At 40.2% G+C, this 19747-nt stretch overlaps 1 protein-coding gene across 12 annotated transcripts in view; it reads right to left on the reverse strand.

Annotated features, from left to right (window-relative positions):
- Positions 1–19362, reverse strand: part of UBR2 (ubiquitin protein ligase E3 component n-recognin 2) — a 130254-nt gene extending 110892 nt beyond the window's left edge. For all 12 annotated transcript variants that reach the window (XR_013416375.1, XR_013416378.1, XR_013416377.1 and 9 more), the window contains exons 1-2: positions 18930–19362; positions 9177–9436 (exon numbers count right to left, since the gene is read on the reverse strand). Coding sequence is in view for 4 of the 12 variants with exons in the window: in XM_015136358.3 (XP_014991844.3) it covers positions 9177–9436; positions 18930–19007 (338 nt within the window). In the remaining 8 variants the exon portion in view is untranslated. The remainder of the gene's footprint in view (positions 1–9176; positions 9437–18929) is intronic.
- Positions 19363–19747: the final 385 nt, after the last annotated feature.

Genomic DNA, 19747 nt, shown 5'->3' on the forward strand with positions numbered 1-19747 from the left:
CCTGACCAACATGGGGAAACCCCACCTCTGCGAAAAATAGGAAATTAGCTAAGGCTTGGTGGCACATGCCTGTAATCCCAGCTACTTGGGAGGCTGAGGGAGGAGAATCGCTTGAACCCGGGAGGCAGAGGTTGGAGTGCGCCGAGATTGAACCATTGCACTCCAGCCTGAGCAACAGGAGCAAAACTCTGTCTTAAAAAAAAAAAAAATCACAGAGACTATTTTTGCCATTTGAGAGAAGGCAGAGATTTATTGGACACAGGAACAATAATCATGGAAAATAAAGTGGTAAACTCAACATCAAAATTAAAAACTTCTGTCATCAAAAGCCACCATATAGACAAGTCACAGACTAGGAGAAAATAGTCACAAAATGAGTCTGACGAAGGACTTGTATTCAGAATACATAAAGAACTCCAAAAGTGAATAAAGATAATGAAAAGATAAACAACCCAAAAATGGACAAAAGACCTTAACAATAACTTCACAAGAGAAGCTGGATGAATGGGCAATAAGCACATGGAAAATTGTCCTTAAGGAAAATTCGGGTATCATTATAGATACCCAAAGAGCATTGAACTTTTTTTTTAATTTTAAAAAGAAAAAAAGAACTATAATGAGATATCATTAAATAGAATGGCAAATTAAACAGTCTATGTAGTATACGCTGGCAGATAATTAGAATAGCACGATGCTTTAAACTTAAATTTAAATGAGGTTATTATTTTAAGGACTTTGTATGTTTTCTGTAAGGAATAATACAATAATTGCAATTAAGAAATATTTCATACTGTATTAAACACATTCTTCCTGTTTTGTTTTAAAAAAAAAAAAAAGTCTGACAACATCACCTATCGGTAAGGATATGAAACAACAGGAACTTTCGTACATTACTAGAGGAGAAGATAAAATCATTTTGGAAAAAAGGTTTAGCAGTTTTTACTAAGTTCAACATATACCTGCCCTTTTACCCAGAAATTCCACTCTTAGGAATTTATCCAAGAAAAATTAAAACATATGTCCATAAAAACACTTGAATAAAAATAGTAATATCCTGAAACCAATGTATTAAGTAAGAGTATTCACTGCATTATTACAGTTTAGAAGGCCTATCTTATGGTGTCTTAATATAAATAACATTTTTTACATTCCTAAAATGTATCATTAAAAGTTGCAGATTTTTAACAGTGCAAGATTTATGTTATTTGGTATATAAAACACATTAAAATGTGGTTAAGTACAGAATAACAATGCCTAATATTTTAATGTGTTGTATATTTAAAAAAGAGAAGGTCATAGAAGTTTTATTCATAATAGCCAAAACTTAGAAAAAACTTGAATGTTCATCCACAGAACAACAGATTGTGAGCAACTGTGGCACATTTATACAATGAAATACACTCAGCAATAAAATGGAACCAACTTCTAATAATCATTACATCATGGATAAATCTGACAGACATTATGCTAAGAAGAAGTCAGGCACAAAAGGACTACAATTTCATTTTTATAAGATCTAGAACCAGGCTGGGCGCGGTAGCTCATAGCTGTAATCACAACACTTTTGGAGGCTTAGGGGAGAGCCTCACTTGATCCCAGGAGTTCAAGATCAGCCTGGGTAGCAAAGTGAGACCTTGTCTCTACAAAAATTTAGCCAGGTTGCCCGGGCGCAATGGCTCATGCCTGTAATCTCAACACTTTGGGAGGCTGAGGTGGTCAGATAATTTGACGCCTGGAGTTTGAGACCAGGTTGGCCAACGTGGCAAAACCCGGTCTCTACTAAAAATACAAAAATTAGCTGGGCATGGTGGTGCATGCCTGTAATCCCAGCTACTCAGAAGGTTGAAGTGGGAGAATTGCTTGACCCAGGAGGCGGAGGTTGCAGTGAGCTGAGATCATGCCACTGCACTCCAGCCTGGGTGACAAAGCAAGACTCCGTCTCAAAAAAAAAAAAATTTGCCAGCACAGTGACAGACACATGTGATCCCAATTACTTGGGAGGCTGAGGCAGGAGGATAGGTTGAATCTGGGAAGTTGAGGCTGCAGTGAGCCATGATTATGCCATTGCACTCCAGCCTGGGCAACAGAGCAAAACCCTGTCAAAAAAAAAAAATCTAGACCCACCCAAAGTAATCTAAGGTGAAAATATCAACATAGTGGTTACCTAGGGGGCTGGAGCCAATAACAGGGAAATTTCTAGTGAGACAGTAAAGTTCTCTATTTTGACAGTATATAAATTATATAAGGTTAACTGCTGTCAAAAATGTACAATTAAGGCCAGGTGCAGTGGCTCACGCCTGTAATCCCAGCACTCTGGGAGGCTGAGGCCGGCAGATCACGAGGTAAGGAGATCGAGACCATCCTGGTCAACATGGTGAAACTCTGTCTCTACTATAAATACAAAACAAATTAGCCGGGCGTGGTGGCATGCACCTGTAGTCCAAGCTACTCAGGAGGCTGAGGCAGGAGAATCGCTTGAACCCAGCAGGTGGAGGCAGCAGTGAGCCGAGATTGCGCCCCTGCACTCCAGCCTGGGCAACAGCATGAGACTCTGTCTCAAACAAAACAAAACAAAAAAAAGTACAATTAAGATTTGTCTTTTGACATATGTAAATTTTCCCTTAAGAAAAAACACTCAAAACTCACATAGGCACCAAGAGATAAAATTTTAGTAATATAAATTTGAGTTTCCTACCTGAATGGATTACCCCAAAGCCTTCATGGTTCTATTACTTCTTGCCATCTAGGCAAAGGCAGCTAGCTATGTGCCAAGCTGATGATATCCCCATGTACTTCTACATTTCATTCCGCACCAAACTGAATAATCACAAATCTCCCAAAATAAGAACATAAGGCTCATTTTAGACAACTACAGAAATCTAAATTATCTAGAATATATTTACTGCTCACCACCTGTCATTTTCCCAGGTCAGAGACAGCAGTGTAGACAAGAGAAATTCCATTATACTGAAGGCCCCATGATAACATGCAGAATTAAAATTCTACCTCTGGGTATTTACTGAAACATGTACAAAGAGATGTACACAAACATGTGCAGAGTATTCCTTGTAGCATTGTTTGCTACAGAAAAAAACACCTAGAAATCTCCATTTCTAATTTCACTATTAGGTCAATCAAATAAACTATGGCCTGTCCTAACTATGAAAACACAGCAGTTATAAAGAATGAGGTAGACTTATATATATTGACATGAACAGATCTCCAAAACAAACTGTTAAGTGAAAAAATGTAAGCCACAATTATAATATACATAGTGTAATTTCATTCACATGTGTATAATAGACATAGTATAATTTCAGCATGTACCACACATGCTGGCCAGGTACAGTGGTTCACACCTATAATCCCAGCACTTTGGGAGGTCAAGGTGGGAGAATCCCTTGAGTCCAGGAGTTTGAGACCAGCCTGGGCAATATAGGGAAACTCTGTCTCTACAAAAATACAAAAGTTAGCCAAGCATGGCGGCACATGTCTATAGTTCTAGCTACGTGGAAGGAACATTTGGGTCCAGGAGTTGGAGGCTGCAGTGAGTCACGATCACACCACTGTACTCCAGACTGGGCGACAGAGTGCAACTGTCTCAAAAAAAGAAATAACCAATGGTTTTAAAACTAACACAACACTGATTCCAATCTCTGGACTATTCATGTTATAAAGAAATAGCTTGATATAGTTTGGATATGTGTCCCCTCTAAATCTCATGTTGAATTGTAATCCCCAATGTTGGAGGTGGGGCCTGGTGGGGAGGTGACTGAATCATGGGAGGGATTTCTCATGAACAGTTTAGCACCGTCCTCTTGGTGCTGTTCTCCCAAGAGTGAGTTTTCGTGAGATCTGGTTGTTTAAAAGTGTGGCACCTCCTCCTCATCTCTTGTTCCTGCTCTCACCATGTGATGTGCCTGCTTCCCTTTCCCCTTCAGCCATGACTGTAAGCTTCCTGAGGTCCTCACCCGAAGCTGAGCAAATGTTTATGCCATGTTTGTACAGCTCTGCAGAACTGTGAGCCAATTAAACCTCTTTTCTTTATAAATTATCCAGCCTCAGGTATTTCTTTATAGCAATGCAAGAACAGTCTAACACTTAGTTTTAAAATAGAATCCTGCAAGAGATCAAGACTTCAAGTTTGTGTGTGTGTGTGTGTGGTTTTTTTTTTTTTTTGAGATGGAGTTTTGCTCATTGCCCAGGCTGGAGTGCAATGGCACGATCTTGGCTCACTGCAACTTCCGCTTTCTGGGTTCAAGCAATTCCCCTGCCTCAGCCTCCTGAGTAGCTAGGATTATAGGCATGAGTTACCATGCCCAGCTAATTTTTGTATTTTTAGTACAGAAAAGACTTCAAGTTTTCTAAAAAGCAAGAAACTGAAAGAACAACCCCTCTTCATGGAAATACGTAGGTCTTCCATACGAGAGCTTTATTATTTCCAGACAGAAAAGGAACTGGAACTATCTGCACCCCTCTGCTTGAGATATACTCATGGCTCAGTAATTTATACGAAGGAGAGCATTCAATTAAAAGAACCTCACACATATCTATAGTTACCTATGTGCTTTCATACACATTACTTCATTTTATCCTAATGACTCAGGGAGGAAAAATAACCCTAAAGAATGTAAAAAAGTCACTGCTAAAGATACTTCTAATGCTCATCCACATCCCAGTTTCATCTATCCCTGTGACTTAGGAGAATTACACTTTCCCGACCTGTTCTGTAGCTGGACAGAGGCATTAGGACTAGTTTTGCCTAATGAGATTTGGGTAAGGTCATAATTTCTGAGACAAAGCATTTATTTACTGAGCATGATCCGCCAGTTCTATTCTGCTCTTGCTGTGGTGAACCTTGAAAGCATTACACTAAGCTTGTGGAAACATAAGATGGTGTGAAAAAACTACCTGGAGCAGAACCCTCTACTTATCACCCCACTCATCTGAATTGGTCACACAGTCTGAGTAATAAATATACCTTGGTACTTGAAGTCTTTGTGATTGTAGTGTTATCATTTTTAGCATAATCTCAAGTGTCATGACCAACAGAATCAGAGCTAAAACATCCCAACAGAAAGAAATGATAAATGTTCAAGGTGATGGATATCCTAGTTACCTTGATTTGATCATTACACCTTATGTGCATGTATCAAAATATTACATATACCCCATAAATACATACAATTATTATATACCAATACAAACCAGCATTAAAGCAAAAAAAAAAAAAAAAAAAAAAGGCCTAAGCAAAATTATTTAATAGTTAATAAAGCATCATAAAATACTACCTAGAAACAAAAACACTCCTGATGGTAGCATAAGCCACCCCCGCCCCCAATGCTGACTTCTGGTTATCTATAACATTCATGCAATACGTTTTTAAATGTTAAAAAAGAACGTTCTCAATTTAACTACACTAAAAAAAACAGGGGACAAAATCTCACTTCTCCGTATCTTAAAAGAAGTATTAAGCTAAAAACCTAACTCATGAAAGTATGATTTCATATTCTACTCATGTTTTATTTTTCTTAATGGTTATAAAAAATGTCAAAATATACAATTATAAAAATCAACACTAAGATTTTTTGCCCACTAAGATTTTTTACACTCTAAAACCATTTCTATTTAATAATGAATAATGAGATAAGTTTGACCACTCTTTTCCTAATAGAGTACATAAAAAGTAGCTTACTGCCTACGAACACCGAGATGGCTTTTTTCTGACACCATGGAGACTTCAGAAAAATAATTTGTGACCAATACAATTTTAGAAACTATGAACAAATAACTCCCATGGCAAAACTAATCTATGCCCTTCACAAATCCTTTTCCCAAGTACTATATATAAAAGATCCTTTAATAACATTTTTTTTCTCATTAAAGAAACCTTCCACATTATGGATATCAGTCACCTTTATCCTGAAGGGTCTAGTTTAGAAACCTTCCCAGAATTCCAATAACCATATTTCATCTTTCCAAATAACAGACTCCGTGTCATTTTACCAGGGCGCTGGGTTTCATGGAAATACCTACTTTTAAAATGAGATATTCATCCCCAGCACCCAGTATGGCCATTTACTCTGAGTTTACTGTGTGCCAAGTATTGTGTAACGTACTACACACAAAGGATCTCACTTACCTTCTCAACAACAATGTAATGAAGAACCTGGCTGGTCTTTGATCTGGTTCCTGGGAGGTAATCTCTAAATCCCTGGCATTACTCATGTGATTAGAGTGTCTCTGATATTTGTGGGACCCCCTACAAATAATAAAAACTATACATCCTAGAACAAGACTTACTTTGGATGTGCCCTATCAAAACAGGAGGGAGGCCAGGCGCAGTGGCTCATGCCTTTAATCCCAGCACTTTGAGAGGCTGCAGCAGGTGGATCACTTGAGGTCAGGAATTCGAGACCAGCCTGGCCAATGTGGTGAAACCCCATCCCTACTAAAAATAGACAGATTAGCCAGTGTGCGCCTGTAGTCCCACTTACTCAGGAGGCTAAGGCAGGAGAATTGCTTGAACCCGGGAGGCAGAGGTTTCAGTAACCCAAGATCATGCCACTACAACCCAGCCTGGGCTATGGGGTGAGACTCCATCTCAAAAAAAAAAAAAAAAAAGAGGAGGGAAAGGCCACTGTGTCCCAGTACTGAACACAAAATCCAAATGGGTAAAGGGGGACAATTACATAGAGAATTGGGCAGCAGCAGAATGGCTGTATACAGGAGAATAATTAAATAAGCAAATACTTACAGGAAAATGAGAATCAGGTTTTCTCTTGTCAGAGAAGGAAATTAAAAATATGCAAAGGAAGAAAACTAGAAAGAACCTTAGATGAGAACTGGAGAGATCACCACAGATGTATGGTTTTCAGTATCTATTTCAATACATTTATACAGATAGGTATAAAATACAGCTCCACTGAGACAGCCTGAGAGTTATGACACCAACAGCGACAAGCACACATACCATCTTATTTGTCAACACCATTTTCCACTAAAAAGAACCAGGAACCTTGGCAAAATGGTTGATTTCAGGGTTGGGGCAGGGGAAAACTCAAGATGTGCCTGGGACATCTTGTTGTACCAGGAAGAAAAGGAAAAATAGAAGGGAAAAGGGAAGGGAAAGAAAGGAAAAGGAAAGGAAAAGAAAAAGAGCTCGAAGGATGATAGAGATATGAAAAAGAACAAAGATAGCTCGAAGGGGCTCCTACTGGCCAAATCTAGGACAATTTGAGCATAATAATGAGACCCCACAAATACTGATATAAATAAATAAATTGAAAGTTTGATAATTAAGAGGATACTTAATAGTCTCAAAGTACTTCCCAATAACATACTCATTGATCACATAGGCGAAAAGAGTAGCATTACAGTGGAGAAGTCTTGCAGACATTCCTTTAATCAAGTGATCAATATCACCAGTTATAGAACTAATCAAAATCATATATACCACCTGACAGGGTTAAAACACAGGCATCTGTGGTACTCTCGTCACAGATGCAACTTGAATCTAATTATGAAAACCAGACAAACCCAAACTGAGGGGACATTAACAAAATAACTGGTCTGTAATCTTCAAAAGTGTCAAGATCATGAAAGTCACAGATAAACTGAGGAAACGTTCCAGACTGAAGATTAAAAGATAAGATAGACAAATGAATAATTTGGAACTAGATCCTACGAATACAAAGAACATTATTGAACAATGGGGTCTCAATTTCCTATCTGTAAGTCATGAGGTTCAACTAGGTCTACTGCTCCAAACATCAACAGAATATTCAAAGTGGTTTCTGTAACAGCAAACAAAAAACTAGGTCTAACATAATTTTTCAATATATACACTGTTCTCTACTGATATTCTAAATACGCTGATAAAGAAAAACTACCATAGATACCCTGAGGCCTTCACCAAAATTAGCTTATTAAATTTAAATTTTACAGGAAAAAGTTAAATGATGTCTCCATCAACAACACATCTACACAAAAGAATATTATCTAGCTATATAAGCTGATATGGAAAGACATTAAGCTATTGTTAAATACAGAAGAGAAAACTGAGCTCAGTATATGTAACATATTCCCATCTGTATTTATGTGTGTATGTATGCAGATTCAAAATTGCTATATATCGTGGCCTATATACACATAGAAAATTTCTGAAAGAGGCCGGGTGCAGTGGCTCACGCCTATGATCCAGCACTTTGGGAGGCCAAGGGAGGTGGATCATCTGAGGTCAGGAGTTTGAGACCAGCCTGGCCAACATGGTGAAACCCCGTCTCTACTAAAAATACAAAAATTAGTTGGGCGTGATGGTGGGCGCCTGTAATCCCAGCTAGTCAGGAGGCTGAGGCAGGAGGATCACTTGAACCTGGCAGGTGGAGGTTGCAGTGAGCCAAGATCGCACCATTGCATTCCAGCTTGGGCGACCGGGTGAGGCTCCATCTCAAAAAAAAAAAAGGAAAATTTCTGAAAGGATATATGAGAAAATGTTAACAATTATGAATTCTGGAAAACAGGATAGTCAAAAAGAGGACAAGGCACTTTATTCTCTATCTTCTACCCTTGTATACTCAATTTTCACCAAGAAATTAAAAAAATAATAGTCTTCCTAATAGCAGTAAGTACGTATAGCACCCAGATCTTGGTTTCTAACTACCATTCCCAAATGAAAGAAAAATCCTTAAAGAAATGGCTGATTCTACATATAGGTCAGAGCAAGTACAAAGTGAGCTGGGAGCATCTTGTTGTGTCAGAAAGGAAAAAAGCACCCACAAACTAAAGAAGGCATGTGAAAAAGACAAAGAAGCTGGAGTGACGGGGCTCTCACTAGCCAAACCTAGGGCAACTGAACATCAGAATTACTGTTAACTAAAAAATATCAAGAAAAGCAAGAAAGTGATTATTGCAAGAGTCACGATGTCAGTTAATTATGGGGGAAGGAAGAAAGCACACAGTAGGCTTCTAGAATGCTGGTGACAATATTTTTTGATCAAGAATAATTACAAGAATATTTGTTTTAATTATGTATTAAACAGCATGTATTTGTAATACGGATTTTTAAGCAGATATGGTATTTCATAATTTTTAAACAAAAATTTTAAGGTTTCAGGGCAAAAAAAAGAGGTCAAATAAAACAAGAGCCTCCTAGAAAGAAAATTAAAATATTTTACCTGCAAGAGTATGTAGGCTCTCCTACTTTAAAAACACGACCACAAAGATGAGAAGGTTTGTTTGCTTGCTCAAGCTTTGGAAATCCAAATGCAGGATCTTCACCACAAAGGTACCATTCCATTGGTCCCAACAAAACATGCTGTGCCAGCATGTCTTCCTTCTGTGGCAAAGGGTTGGGACCCCTGCAGTAGATTTTGGGTACATAGTGGGCTAAATGCTGGTACACTTCTCTAGTGAGGTCAGTTGCTTGGAGCCATTTCTTTAAAAGAAGAAAAAAGAAGAAGTGGTTTGAAACACCAACAAACTAATTTGAACAAATTCACCCTACTTTCTTTTAAGTACAAAAATAATGGCAAAAGCATGCTAAAATATTTTGTTTACAACACTCACCACCATACGTTAGAAATTTAGCCTATTAAAATGCCAAGTATTTTTAAATGCTACTTTTAAGTTAAGCAAAATTAAAATGAAACTAGCCCCCCTCGTTCCCTGCAAAATGACTCTTGAAGCAACCTTCTCTAGGCAGTACCAGAAAATAATTACAAGAAATCATTATATAAGACATGAACCATTGAGCTCATCTGACATCCTTCCTAATGCTTTGCTCAAATGTCATTCTCATTGTGATACGAATTCTGCCAGTTTGTCCATAGGAAGAGTGTACAGTGAACATGAACAGCCAATATGTATTGTGAACATGAATAGCTAATACACTACATTTCTTAATGATTGATAAACGAGTTTATATACCAGTCTCTTATGAATAAGTCAATCCACAAGAGACTGTTGTACCAACTACGCCTTCTTTCTCTGATCAACCTCCCTCTATAAGGCCTTTTCCATTTGCTCTCCCCACTAAAAACAAATTTTAAAGCATGATCATACTTAGATCTCATAGGCACCAACTTAATAACTGAATGATCTCCCCCGCATCCTCCACCAAAATTTGTTATTTTCCCCATTTCCCTATTTTAGCTTTGCTTCCTTTTCAGATTTTTCGGTGTGGATACCCAGGTTTTGTATTTAAAAAACATACGAAAAGAAGCCAGGTGCAGTGGCTTATGCCAGTAATCCCAGCACTTTGGGAGGTCAAGCCAAACGCATCACCTGAGGTCTGGGGTTCAAGCCCAGTCTGGCCAACACGGTGAAATCCCATCTCTACTAAAAATACAAAAATTAGCCGGGCGTGGTGGCGCATGCCTGTAATCCCAGCTACTCGAAAGGCTGAGGCAGGAGAAATCGCTTAAACCCAGGAGGCAGAGGTTGTAGTGAACCAAGATCCAGCCTGGGCGACAGAGCAAGAGTCTGTCTCAAAGGGAAAAAAAAAGACTCACTTCTGCTAGAATGCAGTTAACTGAACCGTGAACAAAACCCACAGATGGAGGGGAGGAGGAAGGGGAAAGTGAGTTGTAAAACTACCTATTGGGTACTATGCGCACTACCTGAGTACAATATACTCATGTAACAAACTTGCACATGTGTTCCTTAAATCTAAAGTAAAAGCTGAAATTTTAAAAAACCTCCAGTGTTTACCTATGGATTATCACCTAAATTCCAGTTACATTTTTATTAAAAAAAAAAAAAAAAGAGTATGTTCAAGTGTTATCTAACATTATAAGAAGTCAATATAAGGTCTTCATTTTAGCTATTTTATTTACTTGTATATTCTTCAGACCACTCCTTCTAAAAATAACATACAGAGAGAGATTTTAAATATGCATGAGGTGACGTATATTAACTTTCTAGTCAATTTCATGTTTTCAGAGAACTTTTACTAAATATGTAAAAATTTTGTTCATAAGTTAAGGGACTAGATAGAAGCTTATAACCAAAAACAGTGAGAGTTTTCACACTTAAGGTGAAACTACACTATTTTCCAAACATTACTAACATTGTTGTGTTTACATTATGCAAGTAGGAAAGAGACCAAATTACTTTCAAAACCATAGCATTTCTTCCCTGGTGGTCAAGTGGTTAGGGGACAAAAAAAAAAAAAAAAGCAGCAGCATTTCTTAGGAGACAATCCTATGGGTTTTAAGTATTCTCTCCCTTCAGAGTGATTCAATCAAAAGTTTATATATACATACACATCCTTAGTAATTATAAAGAGGACAAGTTTAAAAAAAAGAAGAAAAAGCAGAGTCCTCAACAAGCATACTAGAATCTTATTCTTTGAGTTAAAATACATCTTTTTTGGCCTCATTCAAAGCTAAATGTCTCATTTTTCACCTGTTGTCAGCAAACCAAAACAAGAATGAAGGGAGTCAAATTATCCTAAGCAACTTTTTTTGAGTCTGGCGCTATTGCCCAGACTGGAGTGCAGCGGTGCGATCTTAGCTCATTGCAACCTCTGCCTCCCGGGTTCAAGTGATTCTCCTGCCTAAACCTCCTGAGTAGCTGGGATTACAAGCGTGCACCACCACACCCGGCTAATTTTTATATTTTTAGTACAGACAAGGTTTCACCATGTTGGCCAGGCTTGTCTCAAACTCCTGACCTCAGGTGATTCGCCCGCCTCGGCCTCCCAAAGGTGCTGGGATTCAATTTACTCTTTATGAACAAAAAATTAAGCAATAAGACCAAAATAATTCACCTCCATGATCCTAGAAAGTTAAGTGCTTCAGACTATTTTAATTTACAACATATTGAAAGATTTTACTTAAAAACCAGTTTTTTTCTTATATTTTATGTTCCCACTCCTGTAAAACTTCAGTGTTGCAGAATTTTAATACAAGAATGAAAGATTTCTTTAGAAGGGATGCTTTCTAAAAAAATTATGTAGTCTAGTCACTGTAACAAGAGAGCAAATTTGTTCACAGATTTCTTCAACAAAAATTCAGACGCTAGTATCAGCATCTGGTTAAGAAAAAAAAAAAAATCGGCTGGGCCCAGTGGCTCATGCCTGTAATTCCAGCACTTTGGGAGGCCAAGGCGGGTGGCTCATTTGAGTTCAGAGGTTCGAGACCAGCTTGGGCAATATGGCAAAACCCCATCTCTACTAAAAATAAAAGAAAATTAGCTGGGCATGGTGGTGCACACCGGTAGTCTCAGCTACTCAGGAGGCTGAGGTGGATCACCTGAGCCCCAGAGGTTGAGGCTTCAGTGAGGCATGATCATACCACTGCACTTCAGCCTGGGTGACAGAGTGAGATCCTGTCTCAAAAAACAAACAACAACAACAAAAAACTACTCACTTTACATAAAAATAATATTAGTAAAACAAGCAAGTATTTCACTCTTTATTACATGTTATTATAAATAACAAGATTTAAAAGTCTGGTTCAAGAAAGGCATGCATATGCTCCCCATTTTTAAAATCTTTACTACTGCTGGGCACGGTGGCTCACGCCTGTAATCCCAGCACTTTGGGAGGTCAAGGTGGGCAGATCACTTGAGGCCAGGAGTTCGAGACCAGCATGGCCAACATGGTGAAACCCCATCTCTACTAAAAATACAAAAATTAACCAAGAGTGGTGGTGTGTGCCTGTAATCCCAGCTACTCGGGAGGTTGAGGCAGAAGAATCGCTTGAACTCAGGAGGCGGAGGTTGCAGTGAGCCTAGATTGCACCACTGCACTCCAGCCTGGATGACAGAGAGAGACTCCGTCTCAAAAATGAAAACTTTACTACCATTATATGAAAAATTCACAATTACCTAAAAGATTTGGGCTCTATTACAGGCACTTTAACCTGATTAAACATATACACTTAATATAAAAAGCAAGAAAAATTTATGACTGTCTTTCAGAAGTAGCTCACATATTTCCCCAAAGAATAAAATCTATAGCTTTTCATATTAGTTCTCACTAACACATGCTAACTGCAACTGTTTCTTCAACATGAAAAATTGAGATTTCCAGTTTGGTTTGCATTTTAATTTTTCTTTATTTCAGACACTTGTAGCTGTCACGCCCATGTGGCACAAGAGAGTAATAAGCATTCACTACCTTATTAGAAGTCCCTCTTAAGGGAAGTAAAGAAACTGTCAACTCATCCCTCTAAAGTAAACATGTTATGACAATGTTTCCAGGAGCTTTCCCTCTATTGAATGCTAAATTTAAGGCTTGGGATAGAAAGTAAGTACAATAAAATAAAAATGAAATGAAAAATGAAAGAATTCCTAGAGGTTAGCCTTTTATTACAGTCTCTATTACTCTATACCCAATTAAAATTGTATCCTTTAACCACTTATGGTTTTGCTTTCAAACAAGGATAAGCAACAAGTAAGTTAATCATGAAACAACCAGTGCTCATAATCATAAAAACACTAGTGCTCAATTGGGAGTTTTGGGGAATATATTGAGAAAAAATTTAAACAAATTATATTAAGAGTCCTACAAATGAAGGAGAGTATTTACAAATAAAAATAGAAATTTAATAGGTCAAAAGACTAATTGAAAATGGGCAAAGAAGACATAAAAATGGCCAATAAGCTCATAAAAAGATGTTCAACATGACTCATGAGGGAAATGCAAATCAAAACCACAATGAGAAGGCACAACACCCAAAAGAATGGCTGTAATCAAAGCACAGGCAAAAACAAGTGTTGACAAGGATGTGGAGAAACTGCAACTCTCATGCACTACTGGTGGGAATGTAAAACAATGCAACGGCTTTGGAAAAATCCGGCAGTTCCTCAAAATAGTTAACATATAACCCACCAATTTCACTTCTAGATATATATATACACACACACACACATACATATACATATATATATACACACACACACCCCCCCAAGAGAAACAAAACCATAGGTCCCCACAAAAATTCGTAAAAGAATGTTCACAGCAACATGATTCATAATACCCAAAAAGCAGAAACAACCCAAATATTCACCAACTGATGAACAAATAAAATATGGTTTACCTACACACAGGAATGTCATTTGGCAATAAAAAGAATGAATTACTGACACAGGTTGAGCATCCCTAATTTGAAAATGTGAAATCCAAAATGATCCAAAATCTGAAACTTCGTGTACCCACATGATGCTCAAAGGTCACGCTCAAAGAAGTACTCATTGAAACACTTGGATTTCGGAGTAAGGATCCTCAACTGGTATAACTGCAAATATTTTAAAATCCAAAAAAATCCAAAATCCAAAACACTCCTGGTGGCAAGAGTAACGATACTCAACCTTAACATGGTACAACATGGATAAATCTTCAAAACATTATCTTAAGAGAAAGAAGTCAGCCACAAATGACAGTATGTTGAATTCCATTTATACGAAATATCCAGAAAAGGCAAATCTACGGAGACAAAAATTAGTAGTTGATTAGGCCTCAGGAGTTTAGGTGCAAATGGGAAATGACTGCCAATAGGTACAGGATTTCTTTTTTGGGGTGATAAAAATGTCCTAAAATTGATCATAGTGATGATTGCACAACTCTGAATATACTAAAAAACTACTGAACTGTACATTATGTGAGTTACATCTCAATAAAACGGTTTAAAAAATGTACAGCCCGGAGGCTGAGGCAGGAAAATGGCGTAAACCCGGGAGGCGGAGCTTGCAGTGAGCTGAGATCCGGCCACTGCACTCCAGCCTGGGCGACAGAGCCAGACTCAGTCTCAAAAAAAAAAAAAAAAAAAATGTACAGCAAAAAGATAACTAATACAGACCTAACATCTACAAAACTTAACAAATTCCTATTTATTAAAAAAAAAATTGTTTTTGGAGACAGGGTCTCTATCACCCAAGATGGAGTACAGAGGCATGATCATAGCTCACTATAACTTCGAACACCTGGGCTCAAGCGATCCTCCCTGCTTAGCCTTCTCAGTAGCTAAGCCACACCCAGCCTTTTTTTTTTTTTTTTTTTTTTTTTTTTAGTAGAGACAGGATCTAGCTATGTTGCCCAGGCTGGTCTCAAACTCTTAGACTTAAGCAGTCTTCCCACCTCAGCTTCCCAAATAGCTGGGATTACTGGCATGACCCAGTGCTCCCAACCTGTATTTCTTTTATACTCAGGGGAAAAAGACGGGGTCCCACTTTGTCACTCAGGCTGGAGTGCAGTGGCGTGATCTCGGCTCACTGCAACCTCAGCCTCCTGGGTTCAAGCAACTCTCCTGCCTCAGCTTCCCAAATAGCTGGGATTACAGGGGTGCATCACCATGCCTGGCTAATTTTTGTATTTTTAGTAGAGACAGGGTTTCACCATGTTGGCCAGCATAGTCTCTATCTTTTGACCTCGTTATCTGCCCGCCTCAGCCTCCCAAAGTGCTGGGATTACAGGCGTGAGCCACCACACCCGGCATGTTTACTTTTAAAGCCACAATCACCCATTGGAATACACTATAACCATATGTAGTATGGAAAGTAAACCGAGTCAAGAAATGTTGGGAAAGTCATACTTATGGAATCAATTCTAACAAGAGAAGAATGAGAAGAGAGGGCCACTGTAATATCCTAAACCTACAAATACTAAAGTCAGCTTAGATGCTTTTCTTTGTGAGCCATACTAGCTGGAATGGATGGGATCACAAAAAGTTCTTCCTCCTTATAACAGGAATAAGAAAAGCGATGTGTAAATGAAATGTGGAAAGGATGACACTAGTGCTCGTTAGGTGATTTTTAAATGGAAGTGATCCTAACAAATTACCAATGACAGAGGTCTGAAGCCTACAATCACTGTTTTCTCTACTTGTTTCTCTTCCCTAAAATGTACTTTCAACCTAAGAGAAAACTTTATTAATTTAAATGTGTGATAAAAAGCTGAAGCCTAAGCTGAAAAAAGTTTTAAATCTTGGCCGGGCGCGGTGGCTCAAGCCTGTAATCCCAGCACTTTGGGAGGCCGAGATGGGCGGATCACGAGGTCAGGAGATCGAGACCATCCTGGCTAACACGGTGAAACCCCGTCTCTACTAAGAAATACAAAAAATAGCCGGGCGAGGTGGCAGCGCCTGTAGTCCCAGCTACTCAGGAGGCTGAGGCCGGAGAATGGCGTGAACCCGGGAGGCGGAGCTTGCAGTGAGCTGAGATCCGGCCACTGCACTCCAGCCTGGGCTACAGAGCGAGACTCCGTCTCAAAAAAAAAAAAAAAAAAAAAAAAAGTTTTAAATCTTAGGTGTTTTAACTTAATACAGACAGTAAAGTCCTCACAAAGTAAGGCAAGATTAAGGTCATGTAATTGAAGGAATTATATTTTAATATTCATTTTCAAGGTAGGAGGATCTCTTGAGAATAGGAGGTCAAGGCTGCAGTGAGCTATGATCATGTCACTGTACTCTAGCCTGGGCAACAGTGTAAGACCCCATCTCTTACCAAAAAAAAAAAAAAAAAAAAGAGTTTGCATCTTCTCTATTTGAGAGAATTGTGTTGGTCTTCAGACTAAACTTAAAAAAAAAATCTTACTGTTCAGAAGGCATTTAAAAGTAAACAGGGTAGGCTGGGCACGGTGGCTCACACCTGTAATCCCAGCACTTTGCGAGGCCAAGGTGGACAGACCACCTGAGGTCAGGAGCTCGAGACCATCCTGGCCAAAATGGGGAAACCCTGTCTCTACTAAAAATACAAAAATTAGTCAGGCGTGGTGGCGCATGCCTGTAATCCCAGCTGTAATTCGGAAGGCTGAGGCAGGAGAATCACTTGAACCCCAGAGGCAGAGGTTGCAGTGAGCCAAGATCGTGCCATTGCACTCCAGCCTGGCAACAGAGCAAGACTCTGTCTCAAAAAAAAGAAAAAAAAAAGCAAACAGGGTAAAATGTAGCTCAGATTGTGATCTTCACAAACTCAAATGAAGTCCAAATTAATAATTTTTTGTTGCATTTCCCTTGATTTTTCCCTACTGCATCTGCCTGAGAATTTCACTGAACAAGAACTAGGAGCACTAGCCTCCAGCACTACTTTTATAACCAGTTTTCTCAGGAGCCTCTACAAATTGGAGAACCTCCTATCACCTGATAGTTTGCACTTTTAGAATGGGATAACGGAATTTGTATCCTCTATCACTGGGCCAAGACACAAAATTCAGTGACAGAAAAAAAACCACAACAGTACTTTGAGGTAAGCAACAGATATCAATTAGAAGAGGCATGGAGAGCAAACAGCTGTCATTACTATTTAACAGTTTACTTGTAACACTACTTTCATTTTCTTTTTTCAAATCTCTGATAAACGAAAGGCAGAAATTCCTTGAGTTGTGTGCAATATTAAGTAGAAAGTAAATGAAAACAGACCTAGGCTAAACAAGTAAGTAGGTTTAAAAAAACACACCCAAGGCAGGGCGCAGTGGCTCACGCCTGTAATCCCAGCACTTTGGGAGGCCCAAGCCGGTGGATCACCTGAGGTCGGGAGTCCGAGACCACCCTGATCAACATGGAGAAACCCCATCTCTACTAAAAATACAAAATTAGTGGGGCGTGGTGGTGCATGCCTATAATCCCAGCTACTCGAGAGGCTGAGGCAGGAGAATCGCTTGAACCGGGGAGACGGAGGTTGCGGTGAGCCGAGATCGGGCCATTGCACTCCACCCTGGGCATCAAAAGCGAAAGTCCGTCTCAAAAACAAAAACAAACAACAACTACAAAACACACCCAAACAAGCAAAGATTCAGCATTTAACAACGTATTTCTTTAAAGTTTTCACCTCTACTCCTGACATTTCTTTCTACCTGGACTTAATGTCCTCATCAATTCACGCAAAATAACTACTCACTGACCAACAGCTCCACAGTGCCCCCAATCCCAAATTTTGTTCGTAGCATTCAGATTGCTGACTTTTACTCACGGGTCACTTCCCTCCTAGTAGCCTTTTTAACTGGAGGTCTTAGAGGTGGGGCCCAAGCTGTCTTGGTCCATTCATAATCATTCTGGGCAATCTCTTCTAATGGGTGTTCCCTGTCCTTATTGGTGAAAGATGCTATTAAGTTTATTACTCTACAACTCTGCTATTTACACTAGAATATTCATATTACAGTTTTAATGCAATACTGCGTTTGAATGGCTTTACGTTTGGAGCATAACTGCTCCTACTACACTGTGACCAATTCTCACGTTTAGCTTATACAGTATTCGTTGAAAACTGCTCTATCAACGTTATGTAACATTTGTTCTCCATCCAATTACCCCTAACTCCTAGAAAAAATATTTTTAAAATTTCCCAGCCTCCACGACTACTTTCTCATACTCAGTAAACTTTCCACACATGCATCAACGTTGTCAACTAATCAAACCGGTGCAAAAAAAAAAAAAAAAAAAAAAAAAAATAGGGGGCACTGAAAGGGGTAACGAAGGGTAGTGTCGTTTGCCTTCTTGGTGCCTGTGGCAGTCCCAAAAACAAAGTAGGGGCTTGGTTAGGGTGGCATGTTTAGTCGGAGGAGCACACGGCTCCGCTTATCTCAGGAAAAACAATCAACTAGATAAAGTAGGGCGATTATACCAAAAACACAAGAAGCGTCTCCTCTCCTCTTCCAAGAGCTGATACATATAAAGGGCAAAGGCCCATGTGCTGGGAGACTTCATGGGCGGCTAGGAGAAAGGAGGTATGATGGAAGAGCCGTGCACTCTCCTGGGCAGAAAGGGAAAGTAAACGTAGTTAGTGCACAGCGCAGCTCTGGGAGCTGTTGAAAATGGAAAGAGAGGGGCAGGATCGGTGGCCTCCCCGGGCTGTTACCCCACAAGGCGAGGGCCGGCACAGCTGTTTCCCCAAGTCTGGGTCGGGCTGCTCCAGGGCGTCCAGGAGTCGGTTCCTCCCCGCGGGCGCGGCCTGCGAGGGGCGGACGTACCCGCCCGGGTCCCGGCACTCACCCCCGCAATCTCCTCGGCCGAACATTCCAGCAAACTCCGGTCGATGGCCTGCACCTCTGGCTCCAGCTCAGACGCCATCTTCTCTCCTCCTCCTCCCCTGCGCTACCGCCGCCCGGGGAGCTGCAGCCTCACCTCGGCCCCGGCGGCCTCGACTGCCACCCCTGCCCCCAGGCAATCAGTCCCGGAGCCGTCCAAGTGGCTGCAGGTGGAGCAAGAGAGGGAGAGAAGGGTGACGTGAACCGGAAAGGAAGGACAGCGGCCTCCTGCGCTCCCTCCCAAGCTTAGCGCCCAAGAGTCAAGTCACTGGCTCGTCCCTGACCCAGGGAAGGACACAGAAAGCCCCAGGCCTGACACTCTGGCTAGCCACTACCGCGTCCGGCACCGGGAAAGGGGCGATAACACCCAGGAGGCGAAGCAGGGCGTTCTGGGTACTGTAGTCGTCCCAGCAAAGCCGGGAGACAGGTGGCGCCCTGATACGGGGCCCCTCGAATGCATTGTGGGAGTTGTAGTCCATTCCCAAGGGGCGCGGCTTAAATGGTAGATAGGCGGGCGGGGCTTTTCTGCCCAACGAGAATCATGGGAAGAGAGTCGTGGAAAGTAGGGACCCCGGGAAAAAAGCCAAAGAGCAAGACACTGTGGGAACTGTAGTTTTATTCCCCGATCTCGTTTGTTCATTTTTGTATCCCCAGCTTCAAGAACACTGCCTGGCACGTGGTAGACCCCCAAGGACTTGCCAGTCTGGCATAGGGTAGGCACTCAAATACTTGTCAAAGGAATGAATGAATTACATTCTATTCCTGTGGTTCTATGTCCTGTCA

This window comes from Macaca mulatta, chromosome 4 (genome assembly GCF_049350105.2).
Source record: "Macaca mulatta isolate MMU2019108-1 chromosome 4, T2T-MMU8v2.0, whole genome shotgun sequence".
Classification (NCBI taxonomy): domain Eukaryota; kingdom Metazoa; phylum Chordata; class Mammalia; order Primates; family Cercopithecidae; genus Macaca; species Macaca mulatta.